Source organism: Oncorhynchus clarkii, chromosome 25, assembly GCF_045791955.1.
Source record: "Oncorhynchus clarkii lewisi isolate Uvic-CL-2024 chromosome 25, UVic_Ocla_1.0, whole genome shotgun sequence".
Lineage (NCBI taxonomy): Eukaryota > Metazoa > Chordata > Actinopteri > Salmoniformes > Salmonidae > Oncorhynchus > Oncorhynchus clarkii.
The window spans coordinates 11727896-11752895 of record NC_092171.1 but is presented as its reverse complement, the minus strand read 5'-3'; the positions used below and the strand labels follow the sequence as shown (position 1 = coordinate 11752895).

General features: G+C 46.7%; 1 protein-coding gene across 6 annotated transcripts in view; it reads right to left on the bottom strand.

Annotated features, from left to right (window-relative positions):
- The window catches only part of LOC139383558 (estrogen-related receptor gamma a), a 187447-nt gene that overhangs the window by 90111 nt on the left and 72336 nt on the right, over positions 1-25000 (bottom strand). For 2 of the 6 annotated variants that reach the window (XM_071128142.1, XM_071128143.1), the window contains exon 1: positions 5261-5512. The exons of 3 other annotated variants lie outside the window; for them this stretch is intronic. In XM_071128142.1, coding sequence (XP_070984243.1) covers positions 5261-5316 — 56 coding nt within the window. In that variant the 5' untranslated portion in view covers positions 5317-5512. Of the gene's footprint in view, positions 1-5256; positions 5513-25000 lie in introns of those variants that run through there. One more of the 6 variants, XM_071128146.1, reaches the window with a different exon arrangement.

The following is a 25000-nucleotide window of genomic DNA, read 5'->3' as shown; positions in this document are numbered from 1 at the left end:
ACGGTTGCCCCTAGTGGTCAGTTTCCTGAGACAAAAACGGACGTTGAATACGGGTGACCTGGCAGTGCAAACCAGCAGCAGGCCGCCCTATTTGATAAGCAAAACAGACCTAGCACTTAACTCTCTCCCTCTTGTTTCTCTCTCTCTCTCACACACACACACACACACACACACACACACACACACACACACACACACACACACACACACACACACACACACACACACACACAGGCCTGCGCTTAGACAGACCTACTAAATAGTTTACAGTGGCCTGAATTTGCATCAAACCACCACCTTTACTCCAACCACACAGGAAGGACAAAACACGAATAACAATGTATTTGGCTTCTGGAATCTGTGTTATTATGGCAGCATTACTTTGGCCATAGAGGTATGATATGGTGAAAGACCACTTTCCCTAGTGCTGAAAAAAACTACACGCATCACGGAGACGACATGATAAACGATCCCCTGTCAATTCACACTCTCTCTCTTTTTCTAGACGAAGATGTATAAAAAAGAGAGAGGGAGCGACGGGATACTTGAATGACGGAGGAGGGGAATCCACAAGGAGGGGGGCGAGAGGAGCGGAGGGACGGAGAGAGAGAGAAAGACAGAGAGAGAAAGACAGAGAGAGAGGGAGGGGGGGGGGGCGAGAATAGCGGGGGGGGGGGGGAGAAAGACAGAGAGAGAGAGAAAGACAGAGAGACAGAGAGAGAGGGAGAGGGGGGCGGGGGCGAGAGAAGCGGAGGGACGGAGAGAGAGAGAAAGACAGAGAGAGAAAGACAGAGAGAGAGGGAGGGGGGGGGGTGAGTGTAGTGGAGGGGAATTGAATTGAAAGGTGGGAAGGGTTCAGCCTCCGTAGCGACAGCGACATGGGGTGTAATTGCTAATTGCGACGCGTACCTCTGGAATGGCGCGGCCGTTTGTGTGTGTCTCAGCTGGCGTTGTACGTCAGAAGGCTATTTCAGCCAGCGCTTTTATGAGGAAACCAGCCAGGTCGCTCAAGATCCACCTTCGAATTACGACGTCCATCCATGACGTCGGGAGATGCCTTCGATCCAGCCACTAGGGGCAACGGTGAGCAATATTACCATCAAGTATGCTTGGGTATTGCTAGGGTGTTGTGGACGGGGGTGGCGGTGGGGCGTGAACTCTGGCACAGAATTCGGAGACAGCAGCGGAGCAACCCAGGGTGTCCAAAACACCTCCAAATTTGACGTTTGGAGCGACTTTGAAATTTGACGTTCGGGGGAAAGGTGGACAGACATCAGCATCTGAAGTCAAATTGGTCAAACCGTGAGATCTTGTTGACACGCACACACACACACCCCAGTCACACACCCTGATGGATTGAACATAAATCCAATACATTTACAATCACATCATCAAGGCCTCCTCTTTTATCCTTGGCTTTCTGCTCACATTAGTAGCTGAGTGTGTGCGTGTGTGTGTGTGTGTGTATGTCAACGTGTGTGAAATGTAATTTTAAAGTGTGTGTGTGTGTGTGTGCACGTCCACAGACACACGTATTGCTCTCCGTCTCTGAGGGGTGAACGGGTCTGCTCAGGAGGCTCTCTCTTTAAACCACAGTTAATTACCCTCGGAATGTCTCACACCCTGCACAACAGGGGCCGCCACCGCCCCCGTGTGTGTGTTTGTGGAGACAATGGGACAGGGGCCACGGGGTAACACATATGCGTAAAGAACACACCCTATGACACCTTTACACACCATCCTGATCGGGCAGGGGGATAAGCCACAGACACACAGAATCATATGAGCACACACACACACACACACACACACACACATATACACAATCACCGGAGCACAAATTCACAAATAGATGCACACACACACACACACACTCAGTGGGGGACATATTGACATGATTTGACAGATGATTTAAGTAAATGATTTTATAAGGAGATTAAAAGGAATTTAATTTACGCAATCTCCCTTCGATTCCCCTGATCCCTTCCTCCAGTGCTTTCATCTCCTCTACGCAGAGAACAACAGAACGAGAGACGGACAGGAGAAGAAGAAAACTTTTATTCGGGCTGGCTGGTTACATCAGAATGTGGTGGGATCTATAGAAGGAGCAGGCTGTCTCTGAGGCACGGACAGAGTTCTCCATTAGAAACCGTTCATTCAAAAATGATAGACCTATTATTATAGTGGAGGGACTCTAGTGTTCTAGTGGAAGACTTTATTATAATTGTAAAGCTAAAGTGAGAATTTATTTTATACTGTAAATGCAAATATTAATCTTGTGTTTTCAATTTAATTACGGGCATAGACGGTATAATCCAGTCCAATCCCCCTAAAATCTAAACAGGCATATTCAGTTTGGTTCAATTGTTACTAAAAAATACACATCTGTTAAATACACCACATTCGTGCTGGAGAACGCCAAATCAGGAAAGGAGCTCCAACAAAATACCATTTTGCAAGTGCTTAGAATGTATATTATTTAAATGTCCTAAATATAAAATCGGAAAAGAATCATCACATCTGATATGACTGTCCTATCGGCAGAACAGCGAAGCAATGTTGCACACACACAAAAGAACCGGGCGCATTGTCGGTTCTGTTGTGTTTTTGGAAATGTTGCATTCTCTAGCACGAATGGGGTGTGCTTAACATATCAGTCAACATTCCAAACATTGAAAAGACATACTTAAAATAACACCACCTTTTTTTTAAATGAGTCACATTCCAAACATTGAAAATCATACCCTTTATATAGCGCAGCGAGAACATGCATAAGATACCGCATACATCCAATGACATTTTTTTTTAATAACATTTCCATGTGCAATTTAAAAAAAATAAAATCACATGCTCCCACCATTTATCTGCGAAATAGATACACAGTGATATCTAACGGTATATCCAAAGTGTTCTGCAAAACACACAAGCCGTGAAAATACACCTTCGTAGGTTCAGGAATCGGCCCAAGTCTTTTATTAAATCATTCCCCTGTTCTTTCAATCCAAACAATCTACCTTCAACATCCCCGTGACCTCTAGGAATAAACAACAACAACAAGCACATTAAATAAATTCAACTAACTAAGAGGGGAAAACCCTTAATGACATGCAAATGAAATGTATGTTCAGGCATGAAGCGAATATAATTATGATAATCGTCAAAATGGCACTTGTTGTTATTATTATTATCATTATCCATAATATATCAATTAGTATCCCACTCGTCAATTTCGACGTAGGAGGTGAGCGGGGAGCGAGCGGTGAGAGAGGTGAGTAATGACTCTGAGTAAAGCCTGGGTACAGCTGGGACCAAGAGAGGGATTCGGACGGTGTGTTTCTGTATGTGAAGCGACTCTAACCCCGGATCACTAATGGCATTGAGACAGGGGGGAAACCCAGGCTCAAGCCCATCGCTGTAGACAGGAAAAAAGACTGTCTCCTGAATCGTCTGGTCTCCTTCATACTACTCGTCCTTCGCCCTTTCGAAGCTCCTCTAGCTATATCTCAGTCACACCACTGCAATTCACACACTCCTTGCAAATGCTCAAATACACTATACTCTCAAATACAATTCTCAAATATAATAAATCCATAAATACGTCATTTAGAAATAAATAATTGGGTCATTTTACACAAGGTTTCCGAAGACGAGAAGTATATTCCAAAGCTAGGGTTTTACACCCACCCGTATCCACATTATAACACACACACTGTTCAAACACGACCCCACAAACACACACGTACAGAACGTCGGTAGGCATGCAGGTAGAGTGGTTGGGTTGTGTACCTTCGCATTAACATGACCTTTCATTTCTCTCCTATGTAGATTACCAATCTAGCCGTTCTTTCTCTCTATATTAACCTCCGGTCTGTCTGTGTGTGTGTGTTTGTGTGTGTGTGTGTGCGCGTGTGTGTGTGTATGTATATAGTCTGTAAGAAGGCTGGAAAGCGAGGCTCCACTTTAGAAGCGTTATCAGCGTTCAGACACAGTGGGGCAGGGGTCAAGAGTGCCATGGTTTCCTTTAGAAACACTCAAACAAAGTCAACTTGTCCAGCTCTCCTCTCTTCTCGTCACCCTATCTATCGCTCTATTGTTCTCTCTTCATTCTACTCACTTTGCTTAAGGCCAAGTATTAAACAAACAGAGGGAGGAGCGTGCGATTTGGGGAATATTTTTTTCTCCCCAAAACTAGGACTCCCCTTTAATTTACACGCCGCACTTTAGGTAATTCTGTCACCTGGAACTCTCCTCAAATGTATTTGTGAAATGTAATTGAGTAGACAGCTTAACTAAAAACCCTTATTTTAAGGTCTTCTGGCGATGGTCACTGTTCTCTGGGTTGTGTGTCTGTAGACAGAGAGGTACGGGAGTGATGCTCCCGGTCCCTGATTCTGTATTTACATAAAACACTCGACACACACGATCCTCCGCCTGGCTGCTCCACCAGCCAGTTAATCTGCATTTTTAACGCTGTCCTTAACACAAGCCAAAAAGAGCAAAGCGCTGGCTAAAGGAGCAGTGTGTGTGTGTGTGTGTGTGCACGGTGTGTCCGTGCGGAGCGACGCAGCGCACTGTTGTCTCCGATGCCACGGCAGGGCCACATGCTGTGCTGGCCGTCTGAAATCCAAGCTCTCCTGGCATTTAAGAGCGCTTTCTCCTCCTCCTCCTCCCCCTGCCGCTTCTGTCTGTTCCCTCTCCCTCCTGGCCGCCCCCCGCGCCCCCTCTCACTCTGTCGGCTGGCTGACGGACAGCCCTCACACACACTGAACACACTGACCCCACCGAATAAACTAAGACTTAAACATCCCACACCACGCACACACGCTCTATTATACAGTGGATCATCAAGTAGTACGGCTCTCTGTGCTGGGATAGACATGCCAGAGTGTGTGTGTGTGTGTGTGTGTGTGTGAGAGAGAGTGTGTGTGTCCTACTACGGCAGAAATTCAATTCCTCACGCTGAGTGAGAGCTCCTGTCTGTACCGCAGCCCAGCACCAGTAGACAGACGCATACTGTTACACTGTTACACACAGTCAAACAGACACATTTTCACACACTACCTGACAGTGGAAAGCAACCTTGACATTCTACCCGGCCACCTCCGCAGTATCACTCGAAATAACACACACACACACACTCCTACTCTGACAAACGCGAGCACGGCACACACAGACACACACAGGCACACACACACAGTCAAAGGCATTCACAATGACAAGAGGTAAGGAAAGAAGTAGTAAAAAGGTCAAATTTACCTACTCTTGTTCAGAGTGTAGGGAGAAATACTCAGGAAGGGAAAGCTCTATGGAATCCATCTGCACACTGCCACCATAATGTGAGAAAGCCTCCTCTATAAATCAAAGTTTTTTTCTGCTCTCCTCCTCCTCTCCTGTCCTCCTCTCTCTCTTCTCTCTCGCTCCGATATCTCTCTCTCTCTCTCTCCTCTCTCTCTCTCTCTCTCTCTCTCTCTCTCTCTGTTCCTGTCAGAGCACTGCAATCAGGCACAGTGGTCCTCCGTGTGACAAGCCTATAGGCACAGCAGCCAGCTAGTTGGGACCAAAAGCTCCAGCACTCTTCTAATCAAGGACTTAAAGCCACGATTGGAGCTCATTAATATGTAGCAAGGCTTTGCATATGTAGTCCCTCTGGCCCATCCGGGCTGCTCATTGGTGGACGGACGGCCAATGGCAGAGAGGCAAGGCTCGGTCTGCACGCACGGAGAGAGAGAGCGAGCAGCCGAGCAGGTGGAGAGTGGAGGGCAGAGACAAAGAGAGAGAGAGAGAGAGAAAGAGAGAGAGAGAGAGAGAGAGAGGGACGGAGAGAGGGAGGGGGCAGAGGAATAACGAGAGTGAGCGGTGAAGAGCGAGAGAGAGGTGAGGAGAGTGGGATTTAAAGAACCAGTGCATTCTGTCTGTCTGTCTGTCTGTCTGCCTGTCTCTCTCTCTCTCTCTCTCTCTCTCTCTCTCTCTCTCTCTCTCTCTCTCTCTCTCTCTGTCTCCCTCTGTCTCTCAGGGTAGTTGTCATCAGTGGAGAGAAAGGCTCTCAGACCAGGGTGATACCAAACGTTGTGAATGAAGCCCTGTCATGCATATACAGCGTTCCATCTGTTTATTGGCAAAAGTCTGTCGTTCTCTCACAGCCTCTCTTCTTTTCCTTCTCGTCCTTTCTTTCTCCCTGTCTATCTATTGCTGTCTAATACTCTACCCGTCTGTCTGAAAGTGAGAAAATTAGTCAAATTAAAATATTCCTCTGACCGTCATGTGTTCCAACAGCGCTTGCTCACGCTGTGATTTCTGCATATTTGAGCCGGACAGAGTGAGACAGGGTGAAAAGATCAAAGAGGGACATGTATTTTTCAAGTTATTTTAACATTTCACAGTAAAGTACGTGCTGAAAATTCAAGCTTGCCCTCACTCAAGCAATAGGTGGATATGCTGCTATGTTGGATCAATTAGCTTCATAATGGAATTGAATTTCAGTATCTTTCACGCTATCCAAAAGGGAAAATGAAATGAAAAATCCTAAAACCAGCTCAGCAGTAAAAATAGGGATTACATTTCCCAGTCCGAGATTCTGGACGGTCTTTGTTGTGGAATGATTGAGAAATGATCTGGGAACGATTTGAGAATGATTTGGGACATGTTTCCCCGGCTCTGGCTGTGTCCGGGTTGTTTTCCGTGCGCATGTCAGCGGCTCCCCGCCTTCCAACCCCAGCAGGGACTGTATTCCCGGCGCCTCGGAACGACGCAATTCCCACTGCTAGGAAAATCCCGGAGCGCCGGTGTTCCACTAACTATTGTGTTTCACAGATGAGGAGCGGATGTCAATAGTGACCGACTGGCTCTGTGCTCCACACACACTAAGGGGGGGGGGGGGGGGGGTGAACCCTATTTCGTCAAACGTGTATTTCCCTATCTTAAAAAATAAAAATCTCTCTCTCCCCCTGTCCTGTGTCATATACGCTCTCTCCCTTGGATGGATGAGAGGAGGAGGGAGCGGAGGGGTGGAGGGGTGGAGGGGTGGAGGAGCGGAGGGGTGGAGAAGCGGAGGGGTGGAGGGGTAGAGGGGTAGAGGAGCGGAGGGGTGGAGGGGTGGAAAGGGGGGACATACAGATGAAAGGGAAGTGTTATGATTATCAGGTTTGGAGGAACAGAGAGAAAAACTCTCCCCAAACCAATCTGGTCCGTGGCCCCGCTTTGAAGGGTGTGTGTGTGTGCATGTGTGCATTTGAGCACAGACACACACACACACACACAGAACAAAACAAGTGACTGATCTGTCCCGGATCTCACCCTCTATTAATACTTTTCTAATAAAAGATAAATACTGTATTTCAACAAATAAATGGATGTGGTATAAAATCAACATTTCCCTCCCCGATTTTCTCACTGTGTTAATTGATCGTCAACAACGAGCGGCTGTTTGCCTAGAGGTAACTGTGGCATCGTAGGAGGGCCATCCCTTCATCCTTCTATTAATTAAACCATGATCATGTAAGGAAATCGTTATGGGGTGTGAGTTGCGACGGCTATGACACCATACATACACACACACACGCGCGTACACACACACGTACACACACCCGTCTGGCCAGGCGTACCTCTGTTATGATGTATCCTTCAGTCTATATGCATCGACAAAGATGAGTTGGAATCAATGCAGCTTTCTCCTGGCTGTAAACAAATACTTTAGCAGAGATGCACGGCCCTCTCTCTCTCTCTCTCTCTCTCTCTCTCTCTCTGTCTCTCTCTCTCTCTCTCTCTCTGTCTCTCTCTATGTCTCTCTCTCTGTCTCTCTCTCTCTCTCTCTCTCTATCTGTCTGTCTCTCTGTCTGTCTGTCTGTCTCTCTCTCTCTCTCTCTCTCTCTCTCTCTCTCTCTCTCTCTCTCTCTCTCTCACCTGTCTTTCTCTCTCTCTCTCTGTCTCTCTGTCTCTCTCTCTCCATCTCTCTCTCTGTCTCTCTCTCTCTCTCTCTCTGTGTCTCTCTCTCCTCACCTGCAGTAACACCACAATATAGGACCATAAAACCTTTGAAATACTTTGAGAACACTAACACACTAACACACTGCTTGCACTAACACACACATCAGTGTGTGTGTTTAGTGGGAGTTTCTGTTTTTAGGAAAATTAGTTTCCACAGCCTTACCGCTGATAATGACCATCACTGGGTTCAGCTGAACCATCAGACAATTAGAAAAATATAGAAAGCTGTGATACCTTATCGTAATAATCACCCTTTCCCCCCCAAAAAAAAGTATTGAGCTCAACGAAATAGAAAAACGAAGTAACAGAAACACTCATGTTAAAATGAATGACTCTCAAATTGTGTCCCAAACTAAGCCAACGAATCCAAACAAGAGAGTGATCATTTCAATTTCAACCACTATTTAGGAAAAGCCATTCTAATGTATTCATTTAAATTGAATGTTGTTGTTTTTAAGGTATACAGACATTCAATCCCTGCAGCAGCAAAGCAGAGCATTGATTAAAAGATACTAAAGACGGGTTTCAAAGCTGTGCGTTGTGAGTGTGTGAAAGCAGAGTGCTGTGTGTGTGTGTGTGTGTGTGTGTGTGTGTGTGTGTGTGTGTGTGTGTCGGGGCCATTTGAAATGTATTTTAATTGGTGCATCTATAATGGAAATGGGAGGAAGACATGCTAGCACGGCCGCGGTGCAGCTAGACTACAGACAAACAACGTACCTGTGTTCAGTCAAATCCCCCAGGACACACACACACACACACACACACACACACACACACACACACACACACACACACACACACACACACACACACACACACACACACACACACACACACACCAAACAAACAGGCCACACACATCCCAGTACAAACAAACACATTTAGAGGCATAGATACACAACCTCTTCCTGCAACTCTGTACTGTTCTCTGCACGTCTCTCTGTCTAATGTTATAGAGAATGTAAAAATACAACATCAAGTCAAATTCCACTTGTTGTGTTAGGTTTGTAACTTTTTGGAGTACACAGGGATCTCTTCCCGGGAGGGGGGGTTGGAAGTGGATGGTCCAGATGTATTGATTGTGTTCGTGTCTCTCCTTGTTGACAGTGACCCCTTTAGGGCTTCTGAGGTATGTGGAAATGTTTAGGTTCAGAGTAGTAAGCAGTGTGAATTACGATGAAATATAATTTAGTCTCTCCTCTCGTCTCCCCTCCTCTCCTCTCAGTCTCTCCTCCCATCTTCTCCTCTCAGTCTCGCCTCCCATCTTCTCCTCTCAGTCTCTCCTCTTGTCTCCCCTCCTCTCCTCTGTCTCTCCTCTCGTCTCCCCTCCTCTCCTCTCGTCTCCCCTCCTCTCCTCTGTCTCTCCTCTCGTCTCCCCTCCTCTCCTCTCAGTCTCTACTCTCGTCTCCCCTCCTCTCCTCTCAGTCTCTCCTCCCATCTTCTCCTCTCAGTCTCTCCTCCCATCTTCTCCTCTCAGTCTCTCCCCTTCCCTTCCCTCCTCTCCTCTCAGTCTCTCCCCTTCCCTTCCCTCCTCTCCTCTCAGTCTCTCCCCTTCCCTTCCCTCCTCTCTTCTCAGTCTCTCCTCTCGTCTCCCCTCCTCTCCTATCAGTCTCTCCTCTCGTCTCCCCTCCTCTCCTCTCAGTCTCTTCTCTCATCTCCCCGCCTCTCCTCTGTCTCTCCTCTCATCTCCCCTCCTCTCCTCTCAGTCTCTCCTCTCGTCTCCCCTCCTCTCCTCTCAGTCTCTCCTCTCATCACCCCTCCTCTCCTCTCAGTCTCTCCTCTCATCTCCCCTCCTCTCCTCTCAGTCTCTCCTCCCATCTTCTCCTCTCAGTCTCTCCTCTCGTCTCCCCTCGTCTCCTCTCAGTCTCTCCCCTCCCCTCCTCACAGTCTCTCCTCCCCCCTCCTCTCCTCTCAGTCTTTCCCCTCCCCTCATATCCTCTGAGTCTCTCCTCTGCTCTCCCTTCCCCTCCTCTCCTCTCAGTCTCTCCCCTCCCCTCTTCTCCTCTCAGTCTTTCCTCTCCTCTCCCCTCCCCTCTTCTCCTCCCAGTCTCTCCTCTACCCTCTCCTCCCCTCCTCTCCTCTCAGTCTCTCCTCTCCCCTCCCCTCCCCTCCTCTTCTCTGTCTCTCCTCTCCCCTCCCCTCCTCTCCTCTCAGTCTCTCCCCTCCCCTTCCCTTCCCTCCTCTCAGACTCCCCTCTCCCCTTCCCTCCTCTCCTTTCAGTCTCTCCTCTCCCCTCCCCTCTTCTCCTCTCAGTCTCTTCTCTCCCCTTCCCTTCCCTCCTCTCAGTCTCCCCTCTCCTCTCCCCGTCACTCCTCTCCTCTCAGTCTCTCCTCTCCCCTCCCCTCCTATCCTCTCAGTCTCTCCTCTCCCCTCCCCTCCTCTCCTCTAAGTCTCTCCTCTCCCCTCCCCTCCTCTCCTCTCAGTCTCTCCCCTTCCCTTCCCTCCTCTCTTCTCAGTCTCTCCTCTCGTCTCCCCTCCTCTCCTATCAGTCTCTCCTCTCGTCTCCCCTCCTCTCCTCTCAGTCTCTTCTCTCATCTCCCCGCCTCTCCTCTGTCTCTCCTCTCATCTCCCCTCCTCTCCTCTCAGTCTCTCCTCTCGTCTCCCCTCCTCTCCTCTCAGTCTCTCCTCTCATCACCCCTCCTCTCCTCTCAGTCTCTCCTCTCCTCTCATCTCCCCTCCTCTCCTCTCAGTCTCTCCTCCCATCTTCTCCTCTCAGTCTCTCCTCTCGTCTCCCCTCGTCTCCTCTCAGTCTCTCCCCTCCCCTCCTCACATTCTCTCCTCCCCCCTCCTCTCCTCTCAGTCTTTCCCCTCCCCTCATATCCTCTGAGTCTCTCCTCTGCTCTCCCTTCCCCTCCTCTCCTCTCAGTCTCTCCCCTCCCCTCATCTCCTCTGAGTCTCTCCTCTGCTCTCCCTTCCCCTCCTCTCCTCTCAGTCTCTCCCCTCCCCTCCCCTCTTCTCCTCTCAGTCTTTCCTCTCCTCTCCCCTCCCCTCTTCTCCTCCCAGTCTCTCCTCTACCCTCCCCTCCCCTCCTCTCCTCTCAGTCTCTCCTCTCCCCTCCCCTCCCCTCCTCTTCTCTGTCTCTCCTCTCCCCTCCCCTCCTCTCCTCTCAGTCTCTCCCCTCCCCTTCCCTTCCCTCCTCTCAGACTCCCCTCTCCCCTTCCCTCCTCTCCTTTCAGTCTCTCCTCTCCCCTCCCCTCTTCTCCTCTCAGTCTCTTCTCTCCCCTTCCCTTCCCTCCTCTCAGTCTCCCCTCTCCTCTCCCCGTCACTCCTCTCCTCTCAGTCTCTCCTCTCCCCTCCCCTCCTATCCTCTCAGTCTCTCCTCTCCCCTCCCCTCCTCTCCTCTAAGTCTCTCCTCTCCCCTCCCCTCCTCTCCTCTCAGTATCTCCTCTCCCCTCTCCTCTTCTCCTCTCAGTCTCTCCTCTCCCCTTCCCTCCTCTCCTCTCAGTCTCTCCTCTCCTCTCCCCTCCTCTCAGTCTCTCAGTCTCTCCTCTCCCCTCCTCTCAGTCTCTCCTCTCCCCTCCCCTCTTCTCCTCTCAGTCTCCCGTCTCCTCTCCCCTTCCCTCCTCTCAGTCTCTCCTCTCCTGCCTAACTGAATACGGAGGGTCTTAAATATGCACTAGCCAACCACACCAACCACTCTGTCAATATGAGTCAATAACTGCTACACACACTCTCATTCAAACACACACACACAGAGCTACGCAGCATTGCACAAATGTCACACAGGTCCTCCTTTGTCTCCTCGGAGTCATGTCTGTGTGACACGCACTCATGCAAGCACACACACAACCCCTCTTACACGAGTGCATAATCACAATGAAGGGAAAGCATGGATAAGTGTATGTATGGATGTAGGGTGGTGCCTTATTGTACACATTCGAGCAGTCGACTGCTGATGTCGTGCGAGTGTGAGTGAGAGAGTGTGCATGTGACTGACCGCGTGTGAGTGTGTGTGCGTGCGTGTGTGTGAAATGTTAAAGACGATGATGACCCTGTGGTCGCAGGCTGTTGACATCTGTAGAGGAATTATCAGACCTGGGCTGACCAGGCATCAATCACAGCAGTCAATAGGCGAGGGCAAGTTCATTCAGGTCAGCTCTCAGACGGCTTGGTGTGTGTGTGCGCGTGTGTGTGTTCTGAGTTACTTACAATGGTTCCCGGTAGCAAAGGAACACACAGTCTGAGCTTTAAAGCTTTTTGCCACCGTGCAGAGAGCAGGCTGCAGTTCACCATAGGATAGATAGAGGGCGCTATGGACTCTGGTCAGCCCACCATTCAGCCCACCAATGTACTGTGGCCAGGGGAGAGAGAGAGGAGCATTTCCATTGAAATTCTATCCATTTGTACGTTTGAAACATGAAATATGAAGTTAATTTCAAACGTAATTTAAGTGCCTTTGCAAGAAGGTGTCTTTTTATGTAGTGTTGTGTTGTCTCTCTTGTTGTGATGTGTGTTTTGTCCTATATTTTTATTGAATGTATTTTATATTTAATCCCTGCCCCCGTCTCCGCAGGAGGACTTCTGCCTTTCAGCAGGCTGTCATAGGAAATAACCATTTGTTCTTAGCTGACTTGCCTAGTTAAATAACATGTTAAATAAAAAAATATGAAAAAATGACCCAAAAAATTGGTGAATACAATAAGTACAAAAGGTCCTTATAACACCGCTTTACCGATAGCAGACGGACAGATTGTCCAACCGTCTCATGCACGCGGACACGAACACCGTGTCCATGTCATGCGGTGGTGGAGGTGGGGAGTGAGAGAGCGAGGGGCTACAGTAAGTGGTCTAATGGCCTAGCAGCAGGTACAATTGTCACATGAAGGAAAGGGCCAATTTCAAAGCCCTCCTGCCTAGCCCTGATATAACAACCTCACTGCAGGACCCACGGGACAGACCGTGTCTCTCTCTCTGTGTGTGTGTGTGTGTGTGTGTGTGTGTGTGTGTGTGTGTGTGTGTGTGTGCGTGTGCGTGTGTGTGTGTGTGTGTGTGTGTGTGTGTGTGTGTGTGTGTGTGTGTGTGTGTGTGTGTGTGTGTGTGTGTGTGTGTGTGTGTGTGTGTGTGTGTGTGTGTGTGTGTGCGTGTGTGTGTGTGTGTGTGTGTGTGTGTGCGTGTGTGTGTGTGTGTGTCAGACAGAAAGACATCATTATATCTCTAGGTGGACAGTGTGTAACTGGGGGAAATTAAAGGGTAGACAGTCGGACGGAACACATATTATTAGATACAAACTACATTTCTAGGTGAGTTGTTTGGTTGTTTACTGCTAAAAGAGAGTGTGACACTGTACGTGCGGACATGTACGTGTGTGTGTGTGTGTGTGTGTGTGTGTGTGTGTGTGTGTGTGTGTGTGTGTGTGTGTGTGTGTGTGTGTGAGAGAGAGTGGGCCGAGATAACAGTGACAACACACTGGGGCATAAAACAATACGGAGATAGCAAACAAATCAAAATACAGCTAAACGATAAGTAGAAAAGGGAGTACAGTCTGTGTATACAGTATAATACAGAATCAGAATATACAGATATGCAAAACAATGTCTGGAACATAACAATGTACATTTCCAAATGACACAAACTGAAAAGTTAAATAATAGTAACACGATGTAATGGAATAACAGTACTAATTTGTATATGTATATATATATATATATATATATATATATATATATATATAGAGAGAGAGAGAGAGAGAGAGAGAGAATTATGATTGAACAAAAAAAATGACCTTCACATCTTGCATTTTTTAACATAATACAAGGGTTAAGTCGATAGATAGTGAGAACTTAGAAGTCATATGGCTGCCAAATTGTACATCACAGCTAGATATACAGGGCCTTCAGAAAGTATTTGCACCCCTTAACTGTTTCCACATTTTGTTGTGTTACAACCTGAATTTAAAATGGAATAAATTGAGATGTTACTGTCACTGTCTTACACACAGTACCCCATAATGTCAAAGTGGAATTCTGTTTTCCCTTTTTATTTAACACACTTATTAAAGGTTTAAAGCTGAAATGTCTTCAGCCAATAATTATTCAACTCTATTAACTAGCAACACAAGTGGCGTGGACTCACTCTGTGTGCAATAATAGTGTTGAACATGTTTTTTTTTTATGACCACCTCATCTCTGTACCCCACACATACAATTACTGTATCTGTATGGTCCCTCAGTCGAGCAGTGAATTTCAAACACATATTCAACTACAAAGACCAGGGAGGTTTTCCAATGCCTCGTAAAACAAGGGTGCCTATAGGTAGATGGGTAAAAAAAAAACATACATTGAATATCCATTTCAGCATGGTGAAGTTATTAACTCAGTTGCCGGTAGGAAGGAAACTGCTCAGGGATTTCTCCATGAGGCCCATGGTGACATTAAAACAGTTGCCGAGTTGAATGGCTGTGATAGGAGGAAACTGAGGATGGATCAACACCATTGTAGTTACTCCACAATACTAACCTAAATGAAAAGAAGGAAGCCTGTACAGAATACAAATATTCCAAAACATACATCCTGTTCGCAACAAGCAATTCACTTTTTGGCCTGAATACAAAGTGTTATGTTTGGGGCAAATCCAACACATTACTATCACACAAGCAAAGTAGTGGCCGAATCATGTTATGGGTGTGCTTGTAATTGTTAAAGATTGGAGAGTTTTTCAGGATAAAAAAGGTTGTCTAGCAATGATAAACAACCAATTTGACAGAGCTTGAAGAATTTTGAAAAAATCATATTGGGCAATTGTTGCACAATCCAGGTGTGGAAAGTTCTTAGAGACTTACCCAGAAAGATTCAAAGCTGTAATCACTGCCAAAGTTGCATCTACAAAGTATTGACTCAAGGGTGCTTGAGTCAATTAGATATTTAATTTAATTTTCAATACATTTGCAAAAAAAACATGTTTTAAATTTGTCATTAAGAGGAGTTGTGTGTAGATGGGTGAAATTGCTTTATTTTGAATTCAGCCTGTAACACAATAAAATGTAGGGGTGTGAATACTTTCTGAATGCACTGTATGTGCTATAATGGATTAGTTTGCTCTTTACAACGGAAAGCAAACGGAAATGCACAACTTTATTATTGTATAAGCAGAAAAAATATGCTCTTCTCAGAAAATAGAGTGATTTCTGAAAGTATTCAGACCCCCTGACTTTTTCCACATTTTGTTACGTTACAGCATTATTCTAAAATGGATCAAATATAATTTTTTTCCTAAACATAAAAAACTTAAATACCTTATTTACATAAGTACACAAAGCCTTTGCTATGAGCCTCGAAATTGAGCTCAGGTGCATCCGGTTTCCATTGATCATCATTGAGATGTTTTTACAACTTGATTGGTTGTACAACCATCTCTGCAGCACTCCACCAATCAGGCCTTTATGGTAGAGTGGCCAGAAATAAGCCACTCCTCAGTAAAAGAAACATGACATACCCCCAAAAGCACCTAAAGGACTCGCAGACCATGAGAAACAAGATTCTTTGGTCTGATGAAACAAAGATTGAACTCTTTGACCTGAATACCAAGCGTCACGTCTGGAGGAAACCTGGCACCGTCCCTATGGTGAAGCGTGGTGTTGGCAGCATCATGCTGTGGGGATGTTTTTCAGTGGCAGGGACTGGGACAGTAGTCAGGATCGAGGGAAAGAGGAATGTAGCAAAGTATAGAGAGATCCTTAATGAAAACCTGCTCCACAGCGCTCAGGACCTCAGGCTGGGGCTAAGGTTCACCTTCCAACAGGACAATGGCCCTAAGCACACAGCCACGACAATGCAGGAGTGGCTTCGGGACAAGCCCAACCAGAGCCCGGACTTGAACCCAATCGAACATCTCTTGAGAGACCTGAAAATAGCTTTGCAGCAGCGCTCCCCATCCATCCAGACAGAGCCTGAGAGGATCTGCGGAGTGGAATGGGAGAAACTCCCCAAATACAGGTGTGTGGACGCATACACCACCACCCATACACACACCACACACACCACCACCCATACACACACCACACACACCACCACCCAAGCTTGTAGCATCATATCCAAGAAGACTTGAGGCAGTAATCGCCTACAAAGGTGTTTCAACAAAGTACTGTGTACACGCGCGCGCACACACAAACATGCACACACACACACACACACGCACAGAGGGATTTATTGACTGCTGCTGATATGTGATACGCTTTAGGGCATTAAGGCACCTTTTAGTCAGGTATTTGTAGTTGGAATGGAACCGAGTCTTATCTCTCTCTGTAATTAGGACTTCACTGACCTGATATCAGTTATACTGCTCTCTTTCTCGCTCGGCGGTTGTATTCGGCGCGTCTGACGAATAAATACATTGTATTTGATTGAGGTAAAAATCTACTCATGACGTCTGATTAATTTGTAATTGACCAATGGCATTTAAGTACAGAGTAAATATACCTATAACATTACTATAACTTCTTTGGACCTAACATGATCATCATCTAGTATTCCTAAAGACACGGTAGAATGGTTGTACAGTACTAATGGGTACACGAATGCTTTGTCCCCCCCCCCCACACATAATGCATTTTACCAAACCTGCTGATAAGCCTGTGCAAATATGTTTTTAACACAGAAACCTCAAACTCTCAAGGACGCTTTGTTCTAACATGAAGTCACCTCCCACCCTGCCACCTCCCACCCTGCCACCTCCCACCCTGTCACCTCCCACCCTGTCACCTCCCACCCTGCCACCTCCCACCCTGCCACCTCCCACCCTGTCACCTCCCACCCTGCCACCTCCCACCCTGCCACCTCCCAACCTGTCACCTCCCACCCTGTCACCTCCCACCCTGCCACCTCCCACCCTGCCATCTCCCATCCTGTCACCTTCCACCCTGCCACCTCCCACCCTGTCACCTCCCACCCTGCCACCTCCCACCCTGTCACCTCCCACCCTGCCACCTCCCACCCTGCCACCTCCCAACCTGTCACCTCCCACCCTGCCACCTCCCACCCTGTTACCTCCCACCCTGCCACCTCCCACCCTGTCACCTCCCACCCTGTCACCTCCCACCCTGCCACCTCCCACCCTGCCACCTCCCAACCTGTCACCTCCCACCCTGCCACCTCCCACCCTGTCACCTCCCACCCTGCCACCTCCCACCCTGTCACCTCCCACCCTGTCACCTCCCACCCTGTCATCTCCCAACCTGTCACCGCTATCAGACCCTTGAGGAAATGGTTGACAGCTGATTATGTTTCTGTTAAAAGGGAGCACTTCTAGAAAGCAATATACTTGTTTCAGAGCATGAACAAATGTGCACAGTGATTAGATGATTACAATCAATGAACAGTTAATAACTGAATGTACGTACACCAACGTGAGGTGAACCAGACATGTCAAATCAATTCAATTCAAATCAAAGACATGTGAATTTGTCAGAAGCGTCGAATACGACAGGTGTAGGTAGACCTTACAGGGAAATGCTTCCTTATACGCCCTTAACCAACAAATGTACAGTATATCTACCGTAGTCTACTCTATGGGCACTTCAAGCAAGGCTTAGCAGAGAGGTGACAAATCCTAAAAGCTAAAGTGAATCTCCTCCTGTCTCTCTGGGTGTCATATTGTATCCACAGGCAGGCATCTCTCCACACACCTTTCCTTTCCCACGCCTCCTAAGGACCTGGTGCCAACTTTCCATCTGTCTATGTCCTCCCCTGATTGGGTCGGGTCGACGACGAGGGCCCCTGGCCCATCTGGTGTGTGTATGTGTGTATGTATGTGTGTGTGTGTGTGTGTGTGTGTGTGTGTGTGTGTGTGTGTGTGTGTGTGTGTGTGTGTGTGTGTGTGTGTGTGTGTGTGTGTGTGTGTGTGTGTGTGTGTGTGTGTGTGGATGTATGGGTGGTGGTGTGTGCGTCCACCTGATGAGCTCCAGAGAGAGAGGGGGATGTGAGAGGACAGCAAGGCCCAGGCCGGAGCAGCAGCTGCTGGGTAAATCTGCTGGGTTTAGGGGGGCTTTCTGGAGCCTGTCACCGCCATCAGTAACCTTTGGTGGAGGGCTCAAACACACACACACACACACGATAATATGTGTGTGAATCTGTAAGTGGGACACTGGGGCATGTGATCGAAGTCTAAGGAACGTCCTTCTGACAACACGTGGAGGTCAGAGGGATTCTCACTGCCCTGCACAGATAGGTGTGTGTGTCTGTGTGTGTGTGTATGTGTGTCTGTATGTGTGTGTGTGAGGCCTGAAAAAGCAGGGACGTTGGCCGATCATAACTGTTCCCAAGCTCTAGCTGAAGGAAAACTAGCCTGATGCTGAAGTGTGTGTGTGTGTTATCTCTGAATTACCACATACCCAATGGTCAATGGACTGTGTGTGTTTATACATACCAATGACAACTGGCTAGGACACACAGACACACACACACACACACACACACACACACACACAAACACACACACACAAGCGAGTGTTAGCCCTGAGGCCTTGTTGACCTCCTATCTCCCTGTCCATCCCTTGTGACCTCATCAAAAGAGGACAGGACAGAAGTAGAGCGTTGGGCGGGACGGTGAGCTGCGCCTGCTGACCTCATCAAAAGTGAACGGCCAGGGCAGCGGGGCAGGCTGGAGAAGTGGACGTGACCCCATCACAATTGGACAGGCGTGGTGCAGGGGTGGGTCAGCGCTGCCTTCCACTGATCATCTCCCTATAGAATGATATGCTTCTCCAATCTATTTTATTGTATTCTATTCTATTCCGAGACTCTAAGGCGGCGCTAGTCTTAAACACAGTTTGCAATTTCGTCACGTAGAAACTGCCGCACGGGCATTTCTCAGCCATAACGCCTTGTTCTGCAATTTACCTGTCTTATATCAGCTCGCTTGCGCTCAGATGGGAGGGGTGGAAATATTTGAGGTGTCCTTATAACATGATCCAAAGTGTTAATTTCAGGCAGCGCAGATGGAGATATTTAAGGCCAAACAAAAGCTGTTCTTAGCGGTAAAGCAGTTGATTATGACATGAATTTGGGCACTGCCCATACGCACATGGATCATGTGGTTTTGGTGCCTGTGTACTTCGTATTTTGAAAGATAAAAAACAAACGTTTTTCCAATTTTGTTAAATTTGATTAAAAAAAAACAAGCATTCATCCTCTCAATTAATACCTTTTTTTTTTTTTGTCTGCCCAATGCGGTCGCAAAAAAAGTCAAGGCTGTCAATAAAGGGTTTGGCTCCTGAAACCGCTTGGAAATACATCTTAATCACCAAAGCTTTATTAAAATATCAAGTTTGAGAGGAGTAAAACAGTGAGCTGACAGTCCATTTTTTTAATCTATTGATTGTAGGCAGGCCCACATCATTTCAGCCGTGCAGGATGCCCATCATGCTGACCGTGAAACGGGAGACGAGAACCTCGGTGAATACCCGGTGAACCTCGTATGGCTCGTTTTCTGTTTCACATGTTCAAAACCCAAGCACTCCCTTAGCCCTACCGCAACGAAGGCTGGTTCAACAGCAATGATTTTATGATATCATTACATTTTTACATGTAGTTATTCTTGTATTTATTCTTGCCTGTTTTTCATCAAATGTTATTACAACCAAACGTATTATAATGGTTCACCTTCCTGGTATTATGGTGACAACGTCCGTGGGGCGCTTGCAATGCAACTTCTGGAGACGTGTGAATGCGATCTGATCTGTAAGAAGGTTCTGCATATGTTCCTCAAATACAGGCCTATTTGGGAGCAGTATAACAGTGAGTAGTGGACATTCTCCCTTTCTACTGTCCAGCTACAGTGAAACGTTTGGATGTGCTTAAAACCCTCCATAGTCAGGGATGTTATGATTCTACATGCCCACGGGAGAAATGATGGTTCCTGTAACTGTGCCACAGCCTATTTATTTTTCTATGTTGCTGTTTCGTTTTGTTTAGAATTTGATTAAAATTCTTTACAAAAAAATGTTTAGGGCCTTATCAAGAATTGATTTCATCTTGCTTACTGACAATATTTGTCATGTCCATGCTCAGCCATAATGCAATTTACAGTAGGCCTAGCCCCTATATCAGTGTAAATGCTATTGAAGCATTGCAATTACTGAGAACAATGTGGACTGCAAATGGGTTCAAGTTAATATATTTAGCTAAGATAGGTCTACATTTTGCTACTTCGTTTCTGTAAGTCATTCAACAAACGAAAACGGACTAACATTGGAATTGGAGTTGATTCCAAGGCAATACATAAAAGACCGTAAATACACAACTTGAAGCACCCACATATTTAGCTGTGGAGCACGTTCTGATTGGCCAGTGAGGGGCCAAGCCTCGACACACCCACAACTTGTTTATTCCTCAAACTCAGCCCTTTCGCCCCAATGCCCCCCTGAACCTATAGCACTACCGCCTGCGCTTAGACTGACCATTGTGTTAGGTTTGTTCAAATAGAGCCAGTCTGTTCTGTTCAGAATTGACACTGAACTCATCACAAAGTTAAAAACAGAAGATTGAATTACAATGAATTCTGTCATCATCGTGTGTGTGTGTGTGTGTGTGTGTGTGTGTGTGTGTGTGTGTGTGTGTGTGTGTGTGTGTGTGTGTGTGTGTGTTTCAGTCCAGACTAGCACTAGTGTACACACAGCTCCTCAGGCGTGGGGAAAGAATCTCAATAATTTCAGTCTAGCCTTTTGGGATGGTGTGTGCGTGTGCGTGTGTGTGTGTGTGTGTGTGTGCTCTGAACATGGCAAACCATTGGGCCGTGGAAAGACACCATCACTTCTACGGGACTTTCTAACCTGACACACACACACTAACACACACACAAACGGACACGTAGACAACACACCCACAGCCAGGGGCCTCAGAGCTCCCAGTGCTTGATGCCTCAGACAAATAGACCGAGACAGAGAAAGAGAGAGAGAGAGAGATACAGAGAGAGAGATACACAGAGAGAGATACAGAGAGAGAGAGAGAGAGAGAGAGAGAGAGAGATACAAAGAGAGAGAGAGATACACAGAGAGAGAGATACACAGAGAGAAAGATACAGAGAGCAACGCAAGAGAACGAGACCTTGGACCTTCACCAGTCCACCTCTAACCTGACTTTATCACCTGTGTGCAGCTGGCAGAGGGCTCCTGAGGTAACACACAGGGAACAAGAGCCTCTGTACTGTGTTCATGATTCATAATGGATGTACAGTATATTTTTGTTCACAGCATAGTATAGCTAGCTACACAAGGCAACTCAACTCTACTGTTCCAGCATGTAAAGAAAATACCATATGGGGGAAATAAACGTGTGTGTTTGTGTGTTTTGTTATTTACTCTAATTATTCTCTCCTGGGAGGATCAAAAGGCCTTCTAAAAAGCCTTACATTCAAAGATGTGTGAAAATATACCAATGGAAGGAACAAAAGTAATTCCCCAAAATCAAACATGTGTTACAATATGTTTGGGAATATCGCCACTGGCAATGTTAATGGCTCAGGTGTAAACTCTTGAAAATGATCCAAAATAATTCATTGACTTACCATGACAATCTGGTCAGTCAAACGCAGAGTTCTTCAGAGAGAGATGGAACTAGTTTAAGTTCTCCAACAATGTGTTTGAGGCTTTAGCTCAGGGGGCTAACACAGTCTAATGTAAAGCAGGTGACACAAGTTCAATACCTGGCCAGGTATACTCAGACACACACCACATCCCATTCCATCATCTCATTTGAAAATAATACAATTTCCTTGCCCCTCATACACACCTACCCCTCTTCTCCTCTCCCTCTCATGATGGATAGCAAATTTTCCATCCCATAAATGAGAAAAGAGAAGTAATTATGTTGTCTGTGTCTCTGCTGGGGTGCTGGGTTTGTAAAGGAGTCCAATAGGTGAGTGGATACGCTGCCTGTAATTATGTTGGTTTGAAACAGAACATGAGTGGCCTATCCCAGAGGGATTAGGCCCCAGCTCTTCTCTCTGTTAATGCAACACAAATGTATGCCAGAGAAAGAAAACACACGCACGCACGCACACACACACACACGCGCGCGCGCACACACACAGCCCAACGCACAATTTATTCACCTGCCGCACAAGCCAAGTGAATAATTCCACTAATAATAAAGATTGGAGGAAGCAGAGAGGGAGGGAGGGAGGGAGGGAGGGGAAGGAGCCTACAGTAATAAGAGAGGATCAGTCGAGAGGTTCTCAAGGACAACAGAAAAGGAAGTTTATGTAGTTACATCAAATGAATGGGTTTGGCTGCTGCGTGGTGTGTTTGTGTGTTTGATTTGCCAGGAATGTGTGTGTCTGTGCCTGTATGACTCCCTGTGTGTGTGTCTGTGCCTGCATGACTCCCTGTGTGTGTGTCTGTGCCTGCACGACTCCCTGTGTGTGTGTCTGTGCCTGCATGACTCCCCGTGTGTGTGTCTGTGCCTGCATGACTCCCTGTGTGTGTGTCTGTGCCTGCGTGACTTCCTGTGTGTGGGTATATTAGTTCTTCTTTTCCTACCACTGTCTTTGTTGGTGGGTCTTCGTTCCTTTACCAATACACTGTCTCCCCCTGTATCCCCCTGTACCCCGTTGCTCCAGAGACCAAGGGGAGCATGGTGACTCTTGTATCCAGGGAGGGAGAGGGGCAGGCAGGCAGAGAGAGGAGGCCAAGGGGCCTGGATCACTAAGGCCATGTCAGATACTTACCAGAGAACAACAAGCTGTTATTTACCTCTTCAGACTATAGCAGCTTTGTAACCAGGGCAGTCATTTCCTTCCAGCCCTGACAGGCTTAAATATGACCCATATTCAAGTTATATAAAGCAAAATATCCCTAAGAACGGGACAGATTGTGATTTTATCGCAGTAGTAATCTGATATACTGTATATCCCACCACATCATTGCTTTTCAGTATATGAACCTGTAACTACAAACAGCAGTATAGATTAACACATGGAGAGTTGGTGAGAGCAGAGTGGAAAGGCCTAGACAGATACATCAACAATAAACAGATTCCTCCACCACTGTCTAATGATATGTGTGAGTAATCACTGAAAGGACAATGTGTGTGCTTGTATCTGTGTTCACCCCTGTGCCCATGTTGAGTCTGTTTAATGGTGTGTGTGGGAATAGTCACTTAAACTGGTCGCTTCCTCTGTCTGGGGGGTCTCTGGCAGTTAGGGTGGGGGGTGGGTGTATCTCAGCATTGGGATGTCACTGTAACAGCACACACACACACACACACACACTGCCCACCCTCACCCCAATACAGAAAGATAGACTTGACAATAACACAGCAACACGATCCATCTGTTGGACTGCTAGGAATTTATAGTTGGCCCAATGATTGCTTTGCAGGACTTGATGGCTGTAAATTGCACGCCATTTGGTAAATGTGGGTAGTTAGAAGTATACAAGTAATTATTTCAGCTTGTACTGATTGAGACATAATTCCAACACGGCCCCTGAAAATGACAGCATTCGAAACAACTCCGTTATAATTTCCCGGGAATACTAATTACAATCGGGGGATGGGGGAGTTTTTATGTGCTCCATCCAATGGGGCAAAATAATTAAACTGTCAGGGAAATAAATATGCATAAACAGGCCATAATTTCAGGGCACGCAGCACCTTGTCATCCGCTAACTTTTTTGTGGTGAGAAACAAAAGCCGTTACGGAGGGCAACACACGCCGCTTTAGTTGGCACTTGAAGGGTAAAAAAAATAAAATAAATTGAGACAATTTTTTGCAATTGTGCATTTAGAGCCTTGAATGCAGATGGACCACAACCGCTCACTACACTACCTTACTATGCAACTAAGACGTGTGTAGACCTCAGTAAGGATGATCCTCACTCCTATTTGGCCCAAACTTTAGCTGAAACTCTACTGGACAAACCAACACTCAATAGGTCTCATTTATCAATCGTGAGCAGTTTGAATTTATGCACAAAATGAACAATACACCTCAGCCAGGCCTTGTGTACGCCTTATTCATAATGGCAAATATACATGTTTCTATGTAAATGTTGATACATGAGTTCCACTGGGACATAGAAATTGTCCTTTTTGGAAGACGGCTTTATCCAAAGTGACTTAAAGTTAACATACACAACATGACCAAAAGTATGTGGACATTAATCATTGGCATTAATATGGAGTTGGTCACCCTTTACTGCTATAACATCCTCCACTCTTCTGGGAAGGCTTTCCACTACATGTTGGAGCATTGTTGTGGGGAATAGATGTTGGAGCATTGCTGTGGGGAATAGATGTTGGAGCATTGTTGTGGGGAATAGATGTTGGAGCATTGTTGTGGGGAATAGATGTTGGAGCATTGCTGTGGGGAATAGATGTTGGAGCATTGCTGTGGGGAATAGATTTTGGAGCATTATTGTGGGGAATAGATGTTGGAGCATTGCTGTGGGGAATAGATGTTGGAGCATTGCTGTGGGGAATAGATTTTGGAGCATTGTTGTGGGGAATAGATGCTGGAGCATTGCTGTGGGGAATAGATGTTGGAGCATTGCTGTGGGGAATAGATGTTGGAGCATTGCTGTGGAGAATAGATTTTGGAGCATTGTTGTGGGGAATAGATGTTGGAGTATTGCTGTGGGGAATAGTTGGAGCATTGTTGTGGGGAATAGATTTTGGAGCATTATTGTGGGGAATAGATGTTGGAGCATTGCTGTGGGGAATAGATGTTGGAGCATTGCTGTGGGAATAGATTTTGGAGCATTGTTGTGGGGAATAGATGCTGGAGCATTGCTGTGGGGAATAGATGTTGGAGCATTGCTGTGGGGAATAGATGTTGGAGCATTGCTGTGGAGAATAGATTTTGGAGCATTGTTGTGGGGAATAGATGTTGGAGTATTGCTGTGGGGAATAGATGTTGGAGCATTGTTGTGGGGAATAGATTTTGGAGCATTGTTGTGGGGAATAGATGTTGGAGCATTGCTGTGGGGAATAGATGTTGGAGCATTGTTGTGGGGAATAGATGTTGGAGCATTGCTGTGGAGAATAGATTTTGGAGCATTGTTGTGGGGAATAGATGTTGGAGTAT